This window comes from Suncus etruscus, chromosome 1 (assembly GCF_024139225.1).
Source record: "Suncus etruscus isolate mSunEtr1 chromosome 1, mSunEtr1.pri.cur, whole genome shotgun sequence".
Lineage (NCBI taxonomy): Eukaryota > Metazoa > Chordata > Mammalia > Eulipotyphla > Soricidae > Suncus > Suncus etruscus.
Genome location: NC_064848.1, coordinates 120,411,035 through 120,426,350, shown reverse-complemented (window position 1 = coordinate 120,426,350; position 15,316 = coordinate 120,411,035). Strand labels below are relative to the sequence as shown.

General features: G+C 36.6%; 1 protein-coding gene across 1 annotated transcript in view; it reads left to right on the top strand.

Moving 5' to 3' along the window:
- IMMP2L (inner mitochondrial membrane peptidase subunit 2) overlaps positions 1–15,316 on the top strand; it is a 950,803-nt gene that overhangs the window by 31,234 nt on the left and 904,253 nt on the right. Inside the window, exon 2 of the mRNA XM_049783675.1 lies at positions 13,909–14,045. Within this exon, the coding sequence (XP_049639632.1) occupies positions 13,911–14,045 (135 nt within the window). The 5' untranslated portion in view covers positions 13,909–13,910. The remainder of the gene's footprint in view (positions 1–13,908; positions 14,046–15,316) is intronic.

Sequence of the window (15,316 nt, the reverse complement as noted above, 5' to 3'; positions counted from 1 at the left end):
AGCATACTCAAGTAATTCACTTCTTTTTTTTTTTTTTTTTTTTTTTTTTTTGATTTTTGGGCCACACCCGGTGGTGCTCAGGGGTTACTACTGGCTGTCTGCTCAGAAATAGCTTCTGGCAGGCATGGGGACCATATGAGACACCGGGATTCGAACCAACCACCTTTGGTCCTGGATCGGCTGCTTGCAAGGCAAACGCCGCTGTGCTATCTCTCTGGGCCCAAGTAATTCACTTCTAACTTATTTGTGGCAACGTATTTGGAAGTTTTAAGAGTGATTTTTTTTAATAAAAAGGTAGTATGTTTTAAATGATTCAGTGCTATGCACTGAGGTCTGGTAGCAGACAAGAGTCTCTTTTCTCATGGAAAAACTTGTAGGTAGTTGAGAGTAAGTCTAAGAAAATTATTCTAGGGAAAGATAGGAGTTTATGGGGATACATGGAAGGGGCACCCAATTCAGACTGAAGAATCAAGTAGGCATCTTTGTGGATTGAGTGCTAAATAAATCTGAAGGATGAGTGTTTGCCAAGGTAAAGGTGGGATGAAAATGGAAGAGAGCATTTGTAAGGCCCTAGAGATAAGAAAAAGCATAGGATATTCTGGAAATTACATATATTGGTCTTGTTGGATAATGATATGTTAAAGCATAGTTGTGACTATACTACATAATTATAACATTTAATCATAAATACAGATCATAAATAGCTGCATATAGTAAATGTAAGAGGCTTTATAAACTACAGGATTGGAAGAAATGGAGAGTTATTGAAGGATTTCAAGCAGAAGGAAGTTACTTGAACTAATAATGCATTGCTTTGGGGGCAGCTTTGTAGATGGTCTTTATTCTCTGAGAGGACCAGAAAGGATAAGAGACTATATGCTATGAGAAAGAAAAATCTCTATGCCACTAAAAAAAATTAGTTGGGTAAGCCACTTCCCATCTACTATAAATGTTGCCTATTTGATCATTAAAATTTTTGAAAATATCTGGTGAGGCAAGAATACTCTTTAAAATTTATTATAAATGTATGGGGATAAATAAAGAATGCATTGCTATTTTCCCCCATTTGTTTTATGATTTTTATTAGAAATTGTCATGGCAACAAAATAAAGCTTAAAGCTTATTTTCCTTTTTTTGTAAACTTGTGTAATATTTCTCTACCTTCTTAAATTTTACTCAGAATAGCCATTTTTGCTTCCCTGAACCTTTAATTCTGCTCATCATGTGCTTAAATAGCTTGATATGGTGGAAAATTCTGAGCCACCAAATGAGACTTTCCATCCTACTGTATAAGAACTAATTTACATCAAAGATATCTATTGTAGCAGGAAAGGCTTTATATTAATTTGTTTGGTCTACTGATTTTACTTGGTTTACAATAGAATTTTGTTGTAGAAGACATCATAGTTTGGCCTGAGCCTACTTTAAATGTTCATAAATCACTTAAATTGAACTATAGTTAAATAGACTTAAAAAAGCAGATCTAAAAAAGTAGATCTAAAAATGTAGGTCTAAATGTAGATTTAAAAGATCTAATGCAAAGCTCATTTTGCAATACAGTGTTGAGTATTTATAAAACTTACTGAACGAAATACTGACATTTAAAAATAGTTGTGATCACATGACTGACTGGGAACTGAGGCTGTGGGCTGCCCAACATCCAAGACACAAAGTTTAACTCACCTGGGGCAAAATAAAAAAAAAGTATTGGTTTTCACTGAATGCATATTGCTTTTATGCCATTGTAAAATTGAAAAGTTGTGAACTGAATGATTTTAACTGGGGAACCATTTATATAAAAGCAAATTGATGATCATGATGGTAAGTTAAAGTAATATGAAAAAGTATGAAGAAGAAAATAAAATACTGACTGCCAATAAATATTACTTTCATTACTTTGGTTCATATGCTTCTTCACCTCATCTCTTACAGTGAAGGTGATGGTACTGGTATATGTGTATGTGTGTATAAAGCTTAATAGGGGTTCACATTTTGCCAACTATTGTGAGATGCAGTGTCATGCAATATAGCTTTATGATGTCCCTGTTTTGTCCTTTAAAATGATTGAACATTATTCCTCTTGGTATGGTCAGTTTATTTTCCAATAGATAATTACATATGTTCTAGATAATTATGTATTGAAAACTCATCATTACATCTTTATACCATCAAAGCTGTATCTCTGCATCAGAATTTGTTCTTGTAACATTTTGATGCATGGCAGTATTTTACATTCAATAAATAAAATTATATTTTGAAATAGTAAATTTAAAAAATCTATTTAGATTCCAGGTAAGCTCAAAAATTTTTTTCTCCTATAGTGGAACCTCATAGTTTTCTAAATGTTTATTAAAGAAGATAGCTAAAGAAGATGATATTTCTGTTTGTATTTATTTTATTAGTAGTATCTTTATATCTTTATATATTACTTTAATATTCTTTCAGTGAATGCCTTTTATACATTTAACTTATCTTTTTTCTCAGAACACTGGATTTTCTTTTAGCATTTATAAGAATTGTATCATTTTAGAGATATTAAAATTTTAGGTTAACATGTATCTAAATTTTTAATCTGTTTCTTATCTTCCAGCCACATTTGGTATGTTTTGAGTTTTAGGTAGTTAGATCTATCAGTATTTTTATGTTTTCTGGATTTTGTAAAATATTCAAAAATGCCTTTTTCTAGATTGATTTTTTTCTTTCATTACTTTTTCTTTAAATTTTTAATCCTTGCTAAAAGCAATTTGAGTTACCTGGAGTTTATTTTATAATGAGCCTTTATTTTATTTTTACTTCCAACTGTGGCAAGTATTTCAATATCATTTGTAAATAAAAGTCTCTTACCTTCAAATTGTGTGTTCTTATTTATTAATTTTTTATTTTTATAAACCAAGATTCTTTGAGTTCTTGGATCTATTTCAAGGTTCACTATCATATCTCTCAAATTACTCTCTCTGAAATCATAGTAAATCAAAATAAATCATAATTTTCATTGACTGAAAACATTTCCTGCCAGTTTCAGCTATGAGAAGTTTAGTACTAACTTGGGGTTTCAGTACTCATTTGGGATCTCTCTTACTGTAATCTGAAGATTTAGTAGAACTCTGAGTATCTATCTGCCCTACAGATATTTATTCACATAACTGCAAATTAGTGCTGGTTGTGGAGGGAGAGAGGTCTTGGCTCTCTAACTGGACTTCCCAGTATTGGTTGTCCTCATAACATGGTGTTGGCTTACCTAGAGGAAATTCTTTCGACTAACCTTACAGTTCATGTAACATCATGATGCCATATTCTTTTTGCTAGAGTCAAGCTTCTAAGACTAGTTCACCTTTGAAAAGATGGGCCCTAGATACCCATATTTGAAGGACCCTTTCCAGGAATGTGTAGGAATAAAACAAGAACTCCAGTTCTTTTAGCCATCATTTGTGTGTGTGTGTGTGTGTGTGTGTGTGTGTGTGTGTGTGTGTGTGTGTGTGTAAATATTTGAGTCACACTCAGCAGAGTTCCAGGCCCTGGTGAAGGTTGATGGGGGGTGAGGCTGGAGCCCTTCTGGCAATGATCAGTTCATCATCAAAGAGCTCACCTTATACTTTTGTGCTTAGGCCTTGTGATGCATTGCTGTTTAGGCTTAGCGGAACTCTGAGGTGGCCAGGGCCACATCCAGAGGTGCACAAGGAGCCACAGGGAGCCTTGTGATATTGGAATGAACCTAGAATCCTGCACATAATAGGCATTTTCTCCAATTATCTCTCTCATTCTCATGCATATGTATTTTTAAGTAAGGGGTTAAAAGTAATTAAAAATATTTTAAAGTTGATATATCACTTATTTTCAAAGCTAGAATTTCAGGTTGTAGCTTATTTATCTCTATATACATACAGGACTCATTGCACTCATTACCAAAAATGACCCTTTCCCCCTTTCTTCCCCTGTCCCTTTCTTCCTTGGTATCTGTTTTCACTGAGAGTAGGGATTTTGTTGTTTCTTCTCAGCTTGTTTGCTTTTGTCATTTTTAAAAAAAGTTAAATTATTTAATTGAATAATTATGAGGTACAAAGTTACAAAGTTGTTCATGATTGAGTTTTAGTCATACAATGCACATCATCCTTTACCGCTCTGTGCCACCACTCCGGCCCCATAACTGAAGGGTTTTTCTTTGTTTGTTTTGGGGCCATACCCAGCGGCACTCAAGAGCTACTCCTAGTTCTGCACTGCACAGTTACCCCTGGCAGGCTGGGGGTTTATATGGAATGCCAGGATTTGAACCATGTCTGTCCCAGGTAGGCCACATGCAAGGCAAACTCCCTACACTGTGCTATTGCTCCAGCCTTTTATTTATTTCTATTGAAAGACTCCCTAGACTGCTTTCCATAAAAGTTCCAATTTACATTTCTGGGTTACTTTTCTCACCAATATTTGTTATTTCCAGTCCTTTTGATATGACTTTCAGAGGTGTGAGAAAATAATTCATTGGAGTTTTGATTACATGCAGAAATGTTTACACTATCACAGCTCTCTTTTGATCCATATACTGGACTACTTTGCCCATATTATATCTTTCCATACATACATTCATATAAATACTCTTAAATTGTTGAGATGATATAACCTACTATATTTGACAGTTGTTGCCTTTTACTTGGCTAAGTATTTAAAATAGTTACCTAACATAAAAATTAAGGAAAATTACAAATTGCTTTATTTCCCCAACCTTCGGAATTCTATCAGAGAGGTTATTATTTTAGAATAAAAAATGTTTTATGGATGTTTGTTCAAATATCATGTTAAATGCATCGATGGACCAACACCTTTTGCTTTATGATATTGCGTGGTGAAGAATTTTCAAAAGTTTTTCAAACAATCTCCCTAGTATATAGGCAAGTATACACAATCAAAATAAGGCATTTATGTGTGGGGAGCAATGTAAGTATCAACTCAGCTCCATATGCTGTAATAGTCACGAGAGGCTCATTAAGGTCCTTGAACTGTCTGGTGTAACAGACACTTCAGTCCAGGCAGTGCTGTGCTCCATCTGCCTCCAGGCTGCAAAGGAAGAGCCTCTTTGTACTCTGACCTTTTGGTTGCTTTCTTTTTTTTTTTAAGCTTATTTTGCTAGCCCGGCCTTTGTGGCCATTTCAACAAGTATGCGCTGGCTTGTGCTTGCACTTCTAAGTTGAAAGGGCTGCTGGCACTGCTTTCAGAGACTTTGGCTATTGTTGCTTTTGCCTAAATTGCATAAATCTCATCTAACTTGCATCTTTATCAGTGCTGCAACTGTATTGTGGCTGTTTGAGCTCCCGTGGATGCCCAGCTGCCCATCGATGGACTGTGGGCAGCTTTCCAAAGCTTCTAACCATAGCTTGGACAGGTTTTATTTTTGACAGACTAATCGGGAGCCTTAATGCGCTTCCCTGCTGGCATGGGAGTCCATGTTTCCAATTTTATGCTTATTGTTCTGTAAAGAGTAATAACAGACTCTGGGCTGCCATAGGTTTGCTACTTACCTGGATTTCCAGACCCATTTGGTGTCTCTGTAGGGATTAATAATGAATTGATGAAGTTTAGCTGTCGAGTGGCTGTAGTTGGTGGGGTATTGATTGTTCTTGCCCGGTCTTTAGTGGGGTGAAAACTTGGCCTGTACCCATCCCAAGGGCATCCAGAATTAAAAAACAACAACAATAAAAACATTTTTTGAAGTAAAAAATAAATTTTATTCAGAGCTATTAAGGAAGAGGATTGAGAGCGGTCTTCTTCAAAGCTGGAGTCAGGCCTCTGTACAGTCCACCATGAAAGTAGAAAAGCAGGAGAATCCAAATCTCAAGAGGGAAGAGGCAAGCAGCATATGCTTGGACACTATGCACCCAGGCAACATGTGATTACATGGGCCCAGAGCACACATGCCTAAAAACTTTAAAATCTTTTATAAATTAACCTTGGAAGTCTCCTAAGTGGTGCTCAGGAAGTTGTTGAAGAGTAAACACTTGCTGTAGCCCCCAGCCTACAGGCAAGTTGGCTAAATGCCAGCAGGACTGCTGTGGTATAGGTCTAGCCTCCCCCCTGAAAAAGGGGTGCAGTCCTGGCAGACACTGTTGAGAAAAGGCCAGTTATACCCTAGGTTAGCACTTGGCAGGATAGCAACAATGAGCTTATTAAACATTAATGTATAATGAGAATTAACAATGCTGAGTAGATGAAGAACTGTGGGCCTTTATCCTTACAGTAAAACAAGAATCGCTGGAACACACCCTACATACTTTAAGCTCCATTTCTCAAGCTGGTAGAATCTACAATAATATTTTTTCCAAACTGGTAGAATCTATAATGATATTTTTAGCTAGTTACATAGTAACATGTAGGTTATAATAATGTGTTTTGTTTTGGTTTGCTTTTGGGCCACAACCAGTGGTGCTCAGGGGTTAATCCTGGCTCTCTGCTCAGACATTGCTCCTGGCAGGCACGGGGACCATATGGGATGCTGAGATTCGAACCACCATCTGTCCTGGATCAGCTTCATGCAAGATGAATGTCCTACCACTGTGCTATCTCTCTGGCCCCTGAAAGTTTTTTTATTTCTGTTTAAGAAATACATCTATTCCCTTTTACAATAGTTACTTAGTTTAGCATTAATAAACAATTAATAGACAATTAATGGGCTTGTATTTTGTTGATTCATAGTTTACTAGTAAAAATGATACTCAAGAGTAAAAAAAATAAGTATTTTCCTGATTTCTATTTAGGGTAAATGAAGCTGATGACAGAGTTTATGAATACATATAATTTTAGATGGTTGTCTAATAATTGTTCTGACACATAATGTTTAATTCTATGGCTAAAAACCATGAAATACTTTACCTACCCAAGTTCCTATTATTGATAAATCTTTTGCTTAAAGATGAAGCAGAACTCCAAATAAAAGGGGGTCAGTTTCAACAGCTTTTGGATGTGCCTGCTCTCTGAGTATCCACTCTTCGCCGACTCCTCGCTTCCATCCTCCTACTGAGTAACCCTGAAGCCTCTCATAGTGCTGCCCGACTCGGCTGGCTTGTGGCAATTTTATATTCTCTGATACTCATAGTTTGATGATTTCCTTCTATAAATACTAGTTTGGTTAACCAGATTTTAAAATGTTGCTTTTATGTATTATATCACTTTGTAATTTATCACTTTCATCAAACTTTCTGTGTAATTTTAAAATATTTTTATAATTAGAGCAACTTGAAATTTGTTTATATGTTTAGTTGCTCTGGACAAGTGATTGGTAACTTTGTACAGGTTAAAATATGATCATATAGGAATTCACTCAATGAATTAATGCACAATGGAACTAGAACAAGTCAAGGGGGCTCAGAGGCATTACAGCATAGGGCTCTGGCACTGAGTCAGTAGCACCGAGAACCTTGCATCTCAGGTGGTAATTATAATTTCAGTACACTTTGAAAGCTTATTCAAAAAATATCTAAGTTTAAGTTCTAGTTTTGAACTAAACATGAAGAGAAAATGTTAAAACTATTTCTGTTTTGAGCCAGAGAGATAGAGAAGCAGGTAGGGCATTTGCCTTGCATGCCACTGACTTGGGTTCAATCCCTGACATTCCATATGATCCCCTGTGCCTGTCAGGAGTAATTTCTGAATGCAGATTCAGGAGTAACCCCTGAGCAATGCTGGGTATGGTCCCAAAACAAAATATAACATAAAATTTTTATTTTTTTTTTGTGGGTGCCAGGGATGAGTTTAATACCACATTGTAGTTGCTTAAAAAAATTATATAACAAGAAGGTACTAAGTGTTTGTTTGTATGGTAGTTTTAAACATATGATGTGAACAAAAGAGGGGATCATCCAGTGTTTCTCTAGCAACTTATGTAGAAAAGAAAGTGCATAAACTTCTTACAAAGTATAAAAGCCTTAACATTTCCCCCTCCCTTCTCTTGTTGTGATAACTGGGGTTTGTGTAATTGACTGGAAAGGAAGAGACACTGTTCTCCTTAGTTGTCTGCTCATGGATGCTTCAGTTGCTGTGTGCACAGGGGGTTGCTCCGTTAGTTGCAGAGCTGCTGTGGTGCTTGCAGAGATTTGGCAGTTGCAGTGTGCCAGAGACTGAACACCTTTGTGCTTTAGGGCATCACAAATAGCAGTGCTGCCAGTGTTTTGGTGTGGTACTGGGGATGGGATTTTACCACTTAGCTGTCCTAGGCCCCTGCCATAGAATTTTAAATCATGTACTTGATATGACTTGTAAAAATATAAAAAATGTAAAAGTAAAAATGTAATGTTGATTTCTTCATTTACGGCATCTATAGTCTGTTAGTGATAAAGTGGGTTTTTTTTACATTTAAACATTTTATTAGTTTCATATAGATGGCAGAAAAATCCAAATAATACAGCAAAATATTAAAAAGGACTAGTTATTAAGCAACAAAACTAAAACAAAATTAGCAGTATTTAATTTCTTCAAGTCCACTTTAGTGATACAGGTTTTTATGCATTCAGTGGATCAAAGGTAGCCATTCTTCACAGTTAAACTAGGAGCCCTCCTGGGAACATCTGAAAATGACCAACATTTAAGAAGTGTCTCATTTTCCCATCAATACCTTGGAGGAGCATCTATGCCCCATCAGCTTGGCATGCCACCTACATGCTCTTGCAAATCTCTGAATGGAAAATTACTTGTTTTGACTTAGTTGTACAGGAAATGGCATTGTACTCTGGTCAGCAGGAGAGTTGTGACAGTGAGAAATAAAAGAGCACTAGTGGGCTTTGGGGTCTTTATCTGTTCCAAACTTGTTCTTTTATGGATTTGCTCTAGTTCTAAATTCTTTGTTCTATTTTAAATTAACCAGCATTAATAAAAGTCTTATTGCTTTTCAACATTTCTTACTGCTTTTCAACATTTCTAATAAAAGTCTTACTGCTTTTCAAACTTAAAAGGCAACTTCCCATTTATTTTCATGCAATAATAATGAGGTTCCCCCTTTATTTTCTTATCTATAAAAATACTCAAGAAATAAATGGAGAACAAATAAAGAATGATGGTCTAAGAAAGAAGTCTCTTCCCCTGATCTGATTTTGGGTCAGGGGAAAATCTCCCAAGAGCTGCTCAGGAGACCAGCACCCCTCTGGTGATTCAGTCCACAGAGCTGATAGGTCAATGTGAGGATCCAGAGATGCCAAGTACGGTTTACCTGGGCCAACCCACTTAGAAAGTGCTTGGGGACCCTCTAAGCCACTCAGAGGGCTTGCAGGTCTCCCCGGCTGCATGATGCAAAGCTTGGTGGAGTCATGTGATAGAGGGAGTGAACAGAGGTTAGCACTTACTGAGAGCTGTCTCTCATCTCCTTCAGCATAGACTTCAAACCTTTCCTTTTCACAGGTGTGGAAACTGAGGCCCAGAAGTGAGTTGATAGATGGCACATGGTAGATTAATGCTAGAGAGGATGCCCCACAGGTTCCTGACTCTCCTCAATCCTGTTGTGTTTCTGGATTCAGGGGTATGGAGGGGAGTTGTGACAGCTGGTCACCTCTAAACTTGTTCTTCAATCTCTAGCAGTTGGAGTTGGCCACAGAGATTGAGAGAGACAAGGTGACTGACTCCAGTTAGCTAGCATTAACATCCCCTAGCAAGGGCCAATTTTTATTTATTTTGTTTCAGCATCACTTACTCTTTGCTCTTCTCAGGAAGGTCATACTTTATGAATTAACATAGGTCTTAAGTCCAGAAAGTGGAATATTTACATTGCTGTGGCCATGAGTGATAATCAGCAAGTACCTTTACTGGATAGCATTGAGGTCATCCTAATCTATTCTAGTTGGATGTTTCCTGCTTTCTCGCTTGGACTCATGTTTGTACCCTTCATTGTTTCAACTAAGCTAAACTTGTTTTACCCAAAGGATTGTCCTGACCTTGGGTTTATATTAGAGTTCAAATGTCCACAAGGGGTATTAATGTATTTGAGAGCATATACTGGAAAAGAAGGGGAGCCACAGCTTCAAGATTATGGATCTGAATTTAATGTACTTATTAAAAATAAGTTATATGCTATATATATATATATATATATATATATATATATATATATATATATATATATATATATTGGTTTTTGGGTCACACCTGGCAGCACACAGAGGCTCTGTGCTCACAAATAGATCCTGGCAGTCTTAAGGGATGATATGGGATGACAGGAATCGAGCCGGGGTCTGTCCAGGGTTGGCCATGTGCAAGGCTAATGCCCTACTGCTGTGCTGTCGCTCCGGCCCCTATATGAATTATGTTAACAGCTTTTCTTTCTCTTGACTCATGCATGTTAGCAAACTCAGATAGCTGTGCATCATTGTATTTGAAAGCTTTCCTAAGTTGTATCCTTCGGGAGTTTAGTGAATGTCCATGCATACAAGGCACAGTAGAAATCAAAGAAAACACTTACCCTGTCTTCATTCTGTCAGCCTTAGCTATTATTCTTTTCCTTTTTTCTATTTTTCTTTTTATTTTTTGCCATATCTAGTGGCACTTAGGGGTTAATCTTGTTTCTACGATCAGAAATTACCCCTGACAATCACAGGGGGCCATATGGGATGCAGGGGATTGAATACAGGTTGGCTGGGTGCAAGGCAGCTGCCTTACCTGCTATGTTATTGCTCTAGCCCTGTTAGCTACTATTTTGTTTTGCTTTCCCAAGCTGTGTTCAGGGATTCTGGGGTACCACTACTGGCAATCCCTTGCTTCAATGTTTAGGTGGATGGCATTCTATTCAGGTCTAGAGATATAGTGCTGTCTATTCAGTGGTACATAGCCTACTAGGACCACCTCAACAGGGTTAGGGGTTATCAATTCTACACCTGACATTGCTCTGGATTGTGTAGCACCAATGCTTATGCCCAGGGCCTAGCACAAACAAGTCATGCAGTCTAGCCTTTTGAATTATTTTGCCAGTTTGTATTTGCTACTTTTGTTCTAAGAGCCACAGATGTATGAAACCATTCTTTTCTATTTGCCCTAAACATTTTTATTTTACTTTTCATCTTAGCCCATTTGGTGGTGCTTAGAGCTTTTTCTTGACTTTGTTAAGGGATCACTGGCACTGCTCAAGAGATCATATACAATGCCAGGAGAGAACCAGATTCATGCAAAGCAAGCATGTTAACCCCTGTCCTATCTCTCCAGCAGCAGCATTTTTCCCTCGATTTAAATCCTTTGGTTGTGGGGCCAGGCGGTGGCGCTAAAGGTAAGGTGCCTGCTTTGCCTGCGCTAGCCTTGGATGGACCGCGGTTCAATCCCTCGGTGTCCCATATGGTCCCCTGTGCCTGCCAGGAGCTATTTCTGAGCAGACAGCCAGGAGTAACCCCTGAGCATTACCGGGTGTGGCCCAAAAACCAAAAAAAAAAAAAAAAAAAAAAAATCCTTTGGTTGTAGAAGTCTATTTGACATGATCACTAAAGTGTCTTTTAGCTTAACATTTAAGGAAGTGTTGATTTGTGTGTTTATAAGCAATTTTCATAGAATGTCATTGTTTTTTTTGTTTTGTTTTTCCTATTTGAACTAAAGTCTTTTACTGCTATGGGTGACTAGAAAGGTAAAGAATTTTGAGGCTCTTCAGAACTCTCAAGTTAAAATATCTAAAACTAATATTCTTTTATAGCCCGCAACTCTCAAGTTTAAAAAATATATGTAATATTCTGTTATAGCCTTCATTAGCCCCACAAAAGAATCAACATCAGTTAAATTTATTGATTACTGCCTTAGTAGAAAACATTCTTAACCAAATGTTTTTGTTCTATTTAGAGAAGTAGATTTTGGACTAAGAAAGTGAGGTTTGTTTATTATATTGGAAAAGAGATCAAGCATAGCTTTATTGGGTGGAGAGATAGGACAGAGAGCTAAAGCACATGCTTAGCATGCTGGAGATCTGGGTTTGCCTCTTGGCACCACTTGGAGTGACCCCCCAATGCCACTTTCTCTTCCTATTTCCCATTGCTTAGTACTAGTCCAAGTAAACAGAGTCCAAGCACTATCAGTTGTGTTCACAATACAAACAAAATATTGTATTATTATTATTATTATTATATACTGTCATATAATTAAAGTGTCTTTGTAGGACCTCTTCATTGCTGGAGGTCACACCTGCTGTTCAGGGACTACTGGTTAGGTTTCATAAGCTGTCCCTGATGATATTCAGGGACTATGCTGTATGGGGGGAATCAAAGGTGTGCTTCCTTCAAACAAAGCATGTGTGCAATCTCTGTGAATGACCTTCCCAGCCCAGCACCAACACTTAAATGAAGAAATTATTAAAAATTTTATAAATATTAGAAAACAACAAAAGTTCAAAGAACAATATAGATATCCTCATTTTCAACTTCTAGAAGCAATTATATAACCATTTTGATAAACCTACTTTTTTTTTCCTTCTGTCTCTCTCTAGTCTAATTATTATTCAGGTGATATGCTACTGTTTCTTGAACAGTTAAGACATGAATACAAATAATGTTCTATTTGAAATACCTTACTTATAAGTTTTTATATAGAAAATTTAAAGTACTATACATTGGGAGTTTTTAAATGGTATATTGATATTTAATCATATATAAATACTTTGCACTTAGCGTGGTCTTGACAGTAAACATACGTTTACTGAATTAAAAATGAAGAATTAACGTAATAAATTTTGTATATAGTTCATCCAAATTGACCTTGCTAAAACTACATTCTATTCTACTTTCAGGCCTTCACACATGCTATTCCTTTTGCTTGAAATGCCCAGGTCTCAGCTCAAATGTCCTTTTATATTTTGGGGGAAGTGGGTGTATCTTGGGTCATACATGGCAGTCCTCAATAGCTAATTTCTAGCTCTGTGCTCAGGATCACTCCTAGAGGTGCTTGGGTGATTCTTTGTGGTGCTGGGGATTGAGACCAGATTGACTAAATAAATGCGAGGCAAGTGCCTTAGCCTTAGCATAACATATCTTCATCTTCCATTATGTTGTTTTTCATAGCATAAGATAGTATTTCTAGGAAACTTGGAAATTTATCAACTGGTTATAGAGCAAAGAGACTGTTGATAATTAGCTATATTGAATTGACATGCAATGATTCTTTTCTTGCTCTTACATAGATTTTTGAATTAGTTCAGATCTGTTTAGATGCTGTAACAAAAGTCAATAGAACAGTGGTTTAAATGCAATAGAAAGTGATTTCTCTCTCATTAATGATTTGACTGTAAGTAATGCAAGACAGTTCTGATGTGTCCAATGTACTGAGAATCCAGGACCTTCTATTTTGTTGCTTTGTTTTCCTTAACTTAAATCTATTCTTTCTATTTGGAGATGGGTGTTCCTTTTCCTACTGTTACAGGTACAATATCACAGGTATTTATTTTTATTCCTACCATCACAGGTATGATAAAATGGTGAACTGAAAAGGAGATTATACTCCTTTTAAAAGTCTTATTCATTATGACTGTTAATGATACAATTCTTTAGACCTAATCACACACTCTCACTTAGCTTCCAATGAAGCTGGGCAGTCAGTCTGTTCTATAAAACTTCTATTACTGTGAAAGGACAGATATTAGGGGTGCTATAAAGGAGCATCAATGCCATCGTAGCAGCAGAGAAGAATTTACTTTAGGAAAGCTTTCTTTTTCTAGCTTATTGTTTGAGGAGGAGAAATTTTCTTCTGAAATTATCATATAGACTTAAGCAACTAAAAACAGTAATCTTCATTCATGTATTTGCCTTTGAGATTATGAAGTTAAATTTATTCCAATAATTTATTCTAATGGAGTTCAATTTATTCTATGGATTTATTCTAACAGGAGGAGTATGACATTTGTTAAATTTTATGTTTTTTCTGCTTGTCTAACCTTTTTCTTTGAGATTGATTACAGACTTGTTTTCTTTGTGATTTTAGGTATGGCACAGACACAAGGCTGGGTGAGAAAGTACTTCAAAGCCTTCTGCAAAGGCTTCTTTGTGGCCGTCCCAGTGGCAGTGACGTTCCTGGATCGGGTTGCCTGTGTGGCGAGAGTAGAAGGGGCCTCAATGCAGGTGACAAGAAATGAAACTCTGTTCTCTTAAGTCAACGTTCCATTATTTCTCAGACATTAGAAATGATATGTGTATATCGTATTTTTTCCCCTGGGTTCTGAAAGCTTTTAAAAAGGATCTGGAGGGGCCAGAGCGGTGGTGCAAGTGGTAGGGCATTTGCCTTGTACACGGACGGACCGCGGTTCGAACCCTCGCCGTCCCATATGGTCTCCTAATCCAGGAGCGATTTCTGAGCTCAGAGCCAGGAGTAACCCCTGAGCGTCACCAGGTATGGCCCAAAAAGCAAAAGAAGATCTGGAGCTGAAATTTTACTATGCAACTTCTTTATTATGTCTTCTAAATTCAATCACATTATAATCTTCTTAATGATAAAGAAGCTTTGTTAACAGTTATTTCTCTGTGGTTTTCTTCGATTTCCTTGAGAATAGCAGATGAAAAAATCAAATATAATTTTACTAAATGATATAATTTCCTTTGGTGGTTTCTATGATTGTAAAATGTTTAAATTAAATATTTTAATAAAATGTTCACATTTGATTATTCATTGAGGATCAAACAGTACTGTTGCAGGATAGATTTGAGTTAAATTTAGTATGTCCTTTTCATAGGTCATGAGCCCTGATGCTAGATATTCTCTTACATTGTTTTAAGAACGATACTGATTGAAAAGACAAATTATAAAATTTCAGTAGAGCTTTCAAGTAGAGCTTTCCAAGAATCAAAGCAAATGTGTTACTCTAAAGTTGATGTCATTTTTTAAAAATTAATTCATCAAAAATTTGCTTTTTATATAATTTGTTTTTTTTTCTTTTACAATAATACTTGGAATTCATTGTATGAAGTTAAACAAATAAATAAAATGAATAATTAAGTGTATTGGCTATCAAAGTTTAAAATGAATAAATAGGAGAACTTAAAATTAGGCAAGACTAATCAGCTTAGATTTTCTTTTCCATTTTTGCATTAGAAATAGGGCAAAGAGGGGGCTGGAGAGATAGCATGGAGGTAAGGCATTTGCCTTTCATGCAGGAGGTCATCGGTTCGAATCCCGGCGCCCCATATGGTCCCCCGTGCCTGGCAGGAGCAATTTCTGAGCCTGGAGCCAGGAATAACCCCTGAGCACTGCCGGGTGTGACCCAAAAAAAAAAAAAAAAAAAAAAGAAATAGGGCAAAGAACAGCTTTAAGCAGTTTGAATAAATTTATGATTATAAGTTTTATATTGGAAGACAGATCCTTTCCCAAGTCCCGATAATGAGTGAGATTCTTAGAG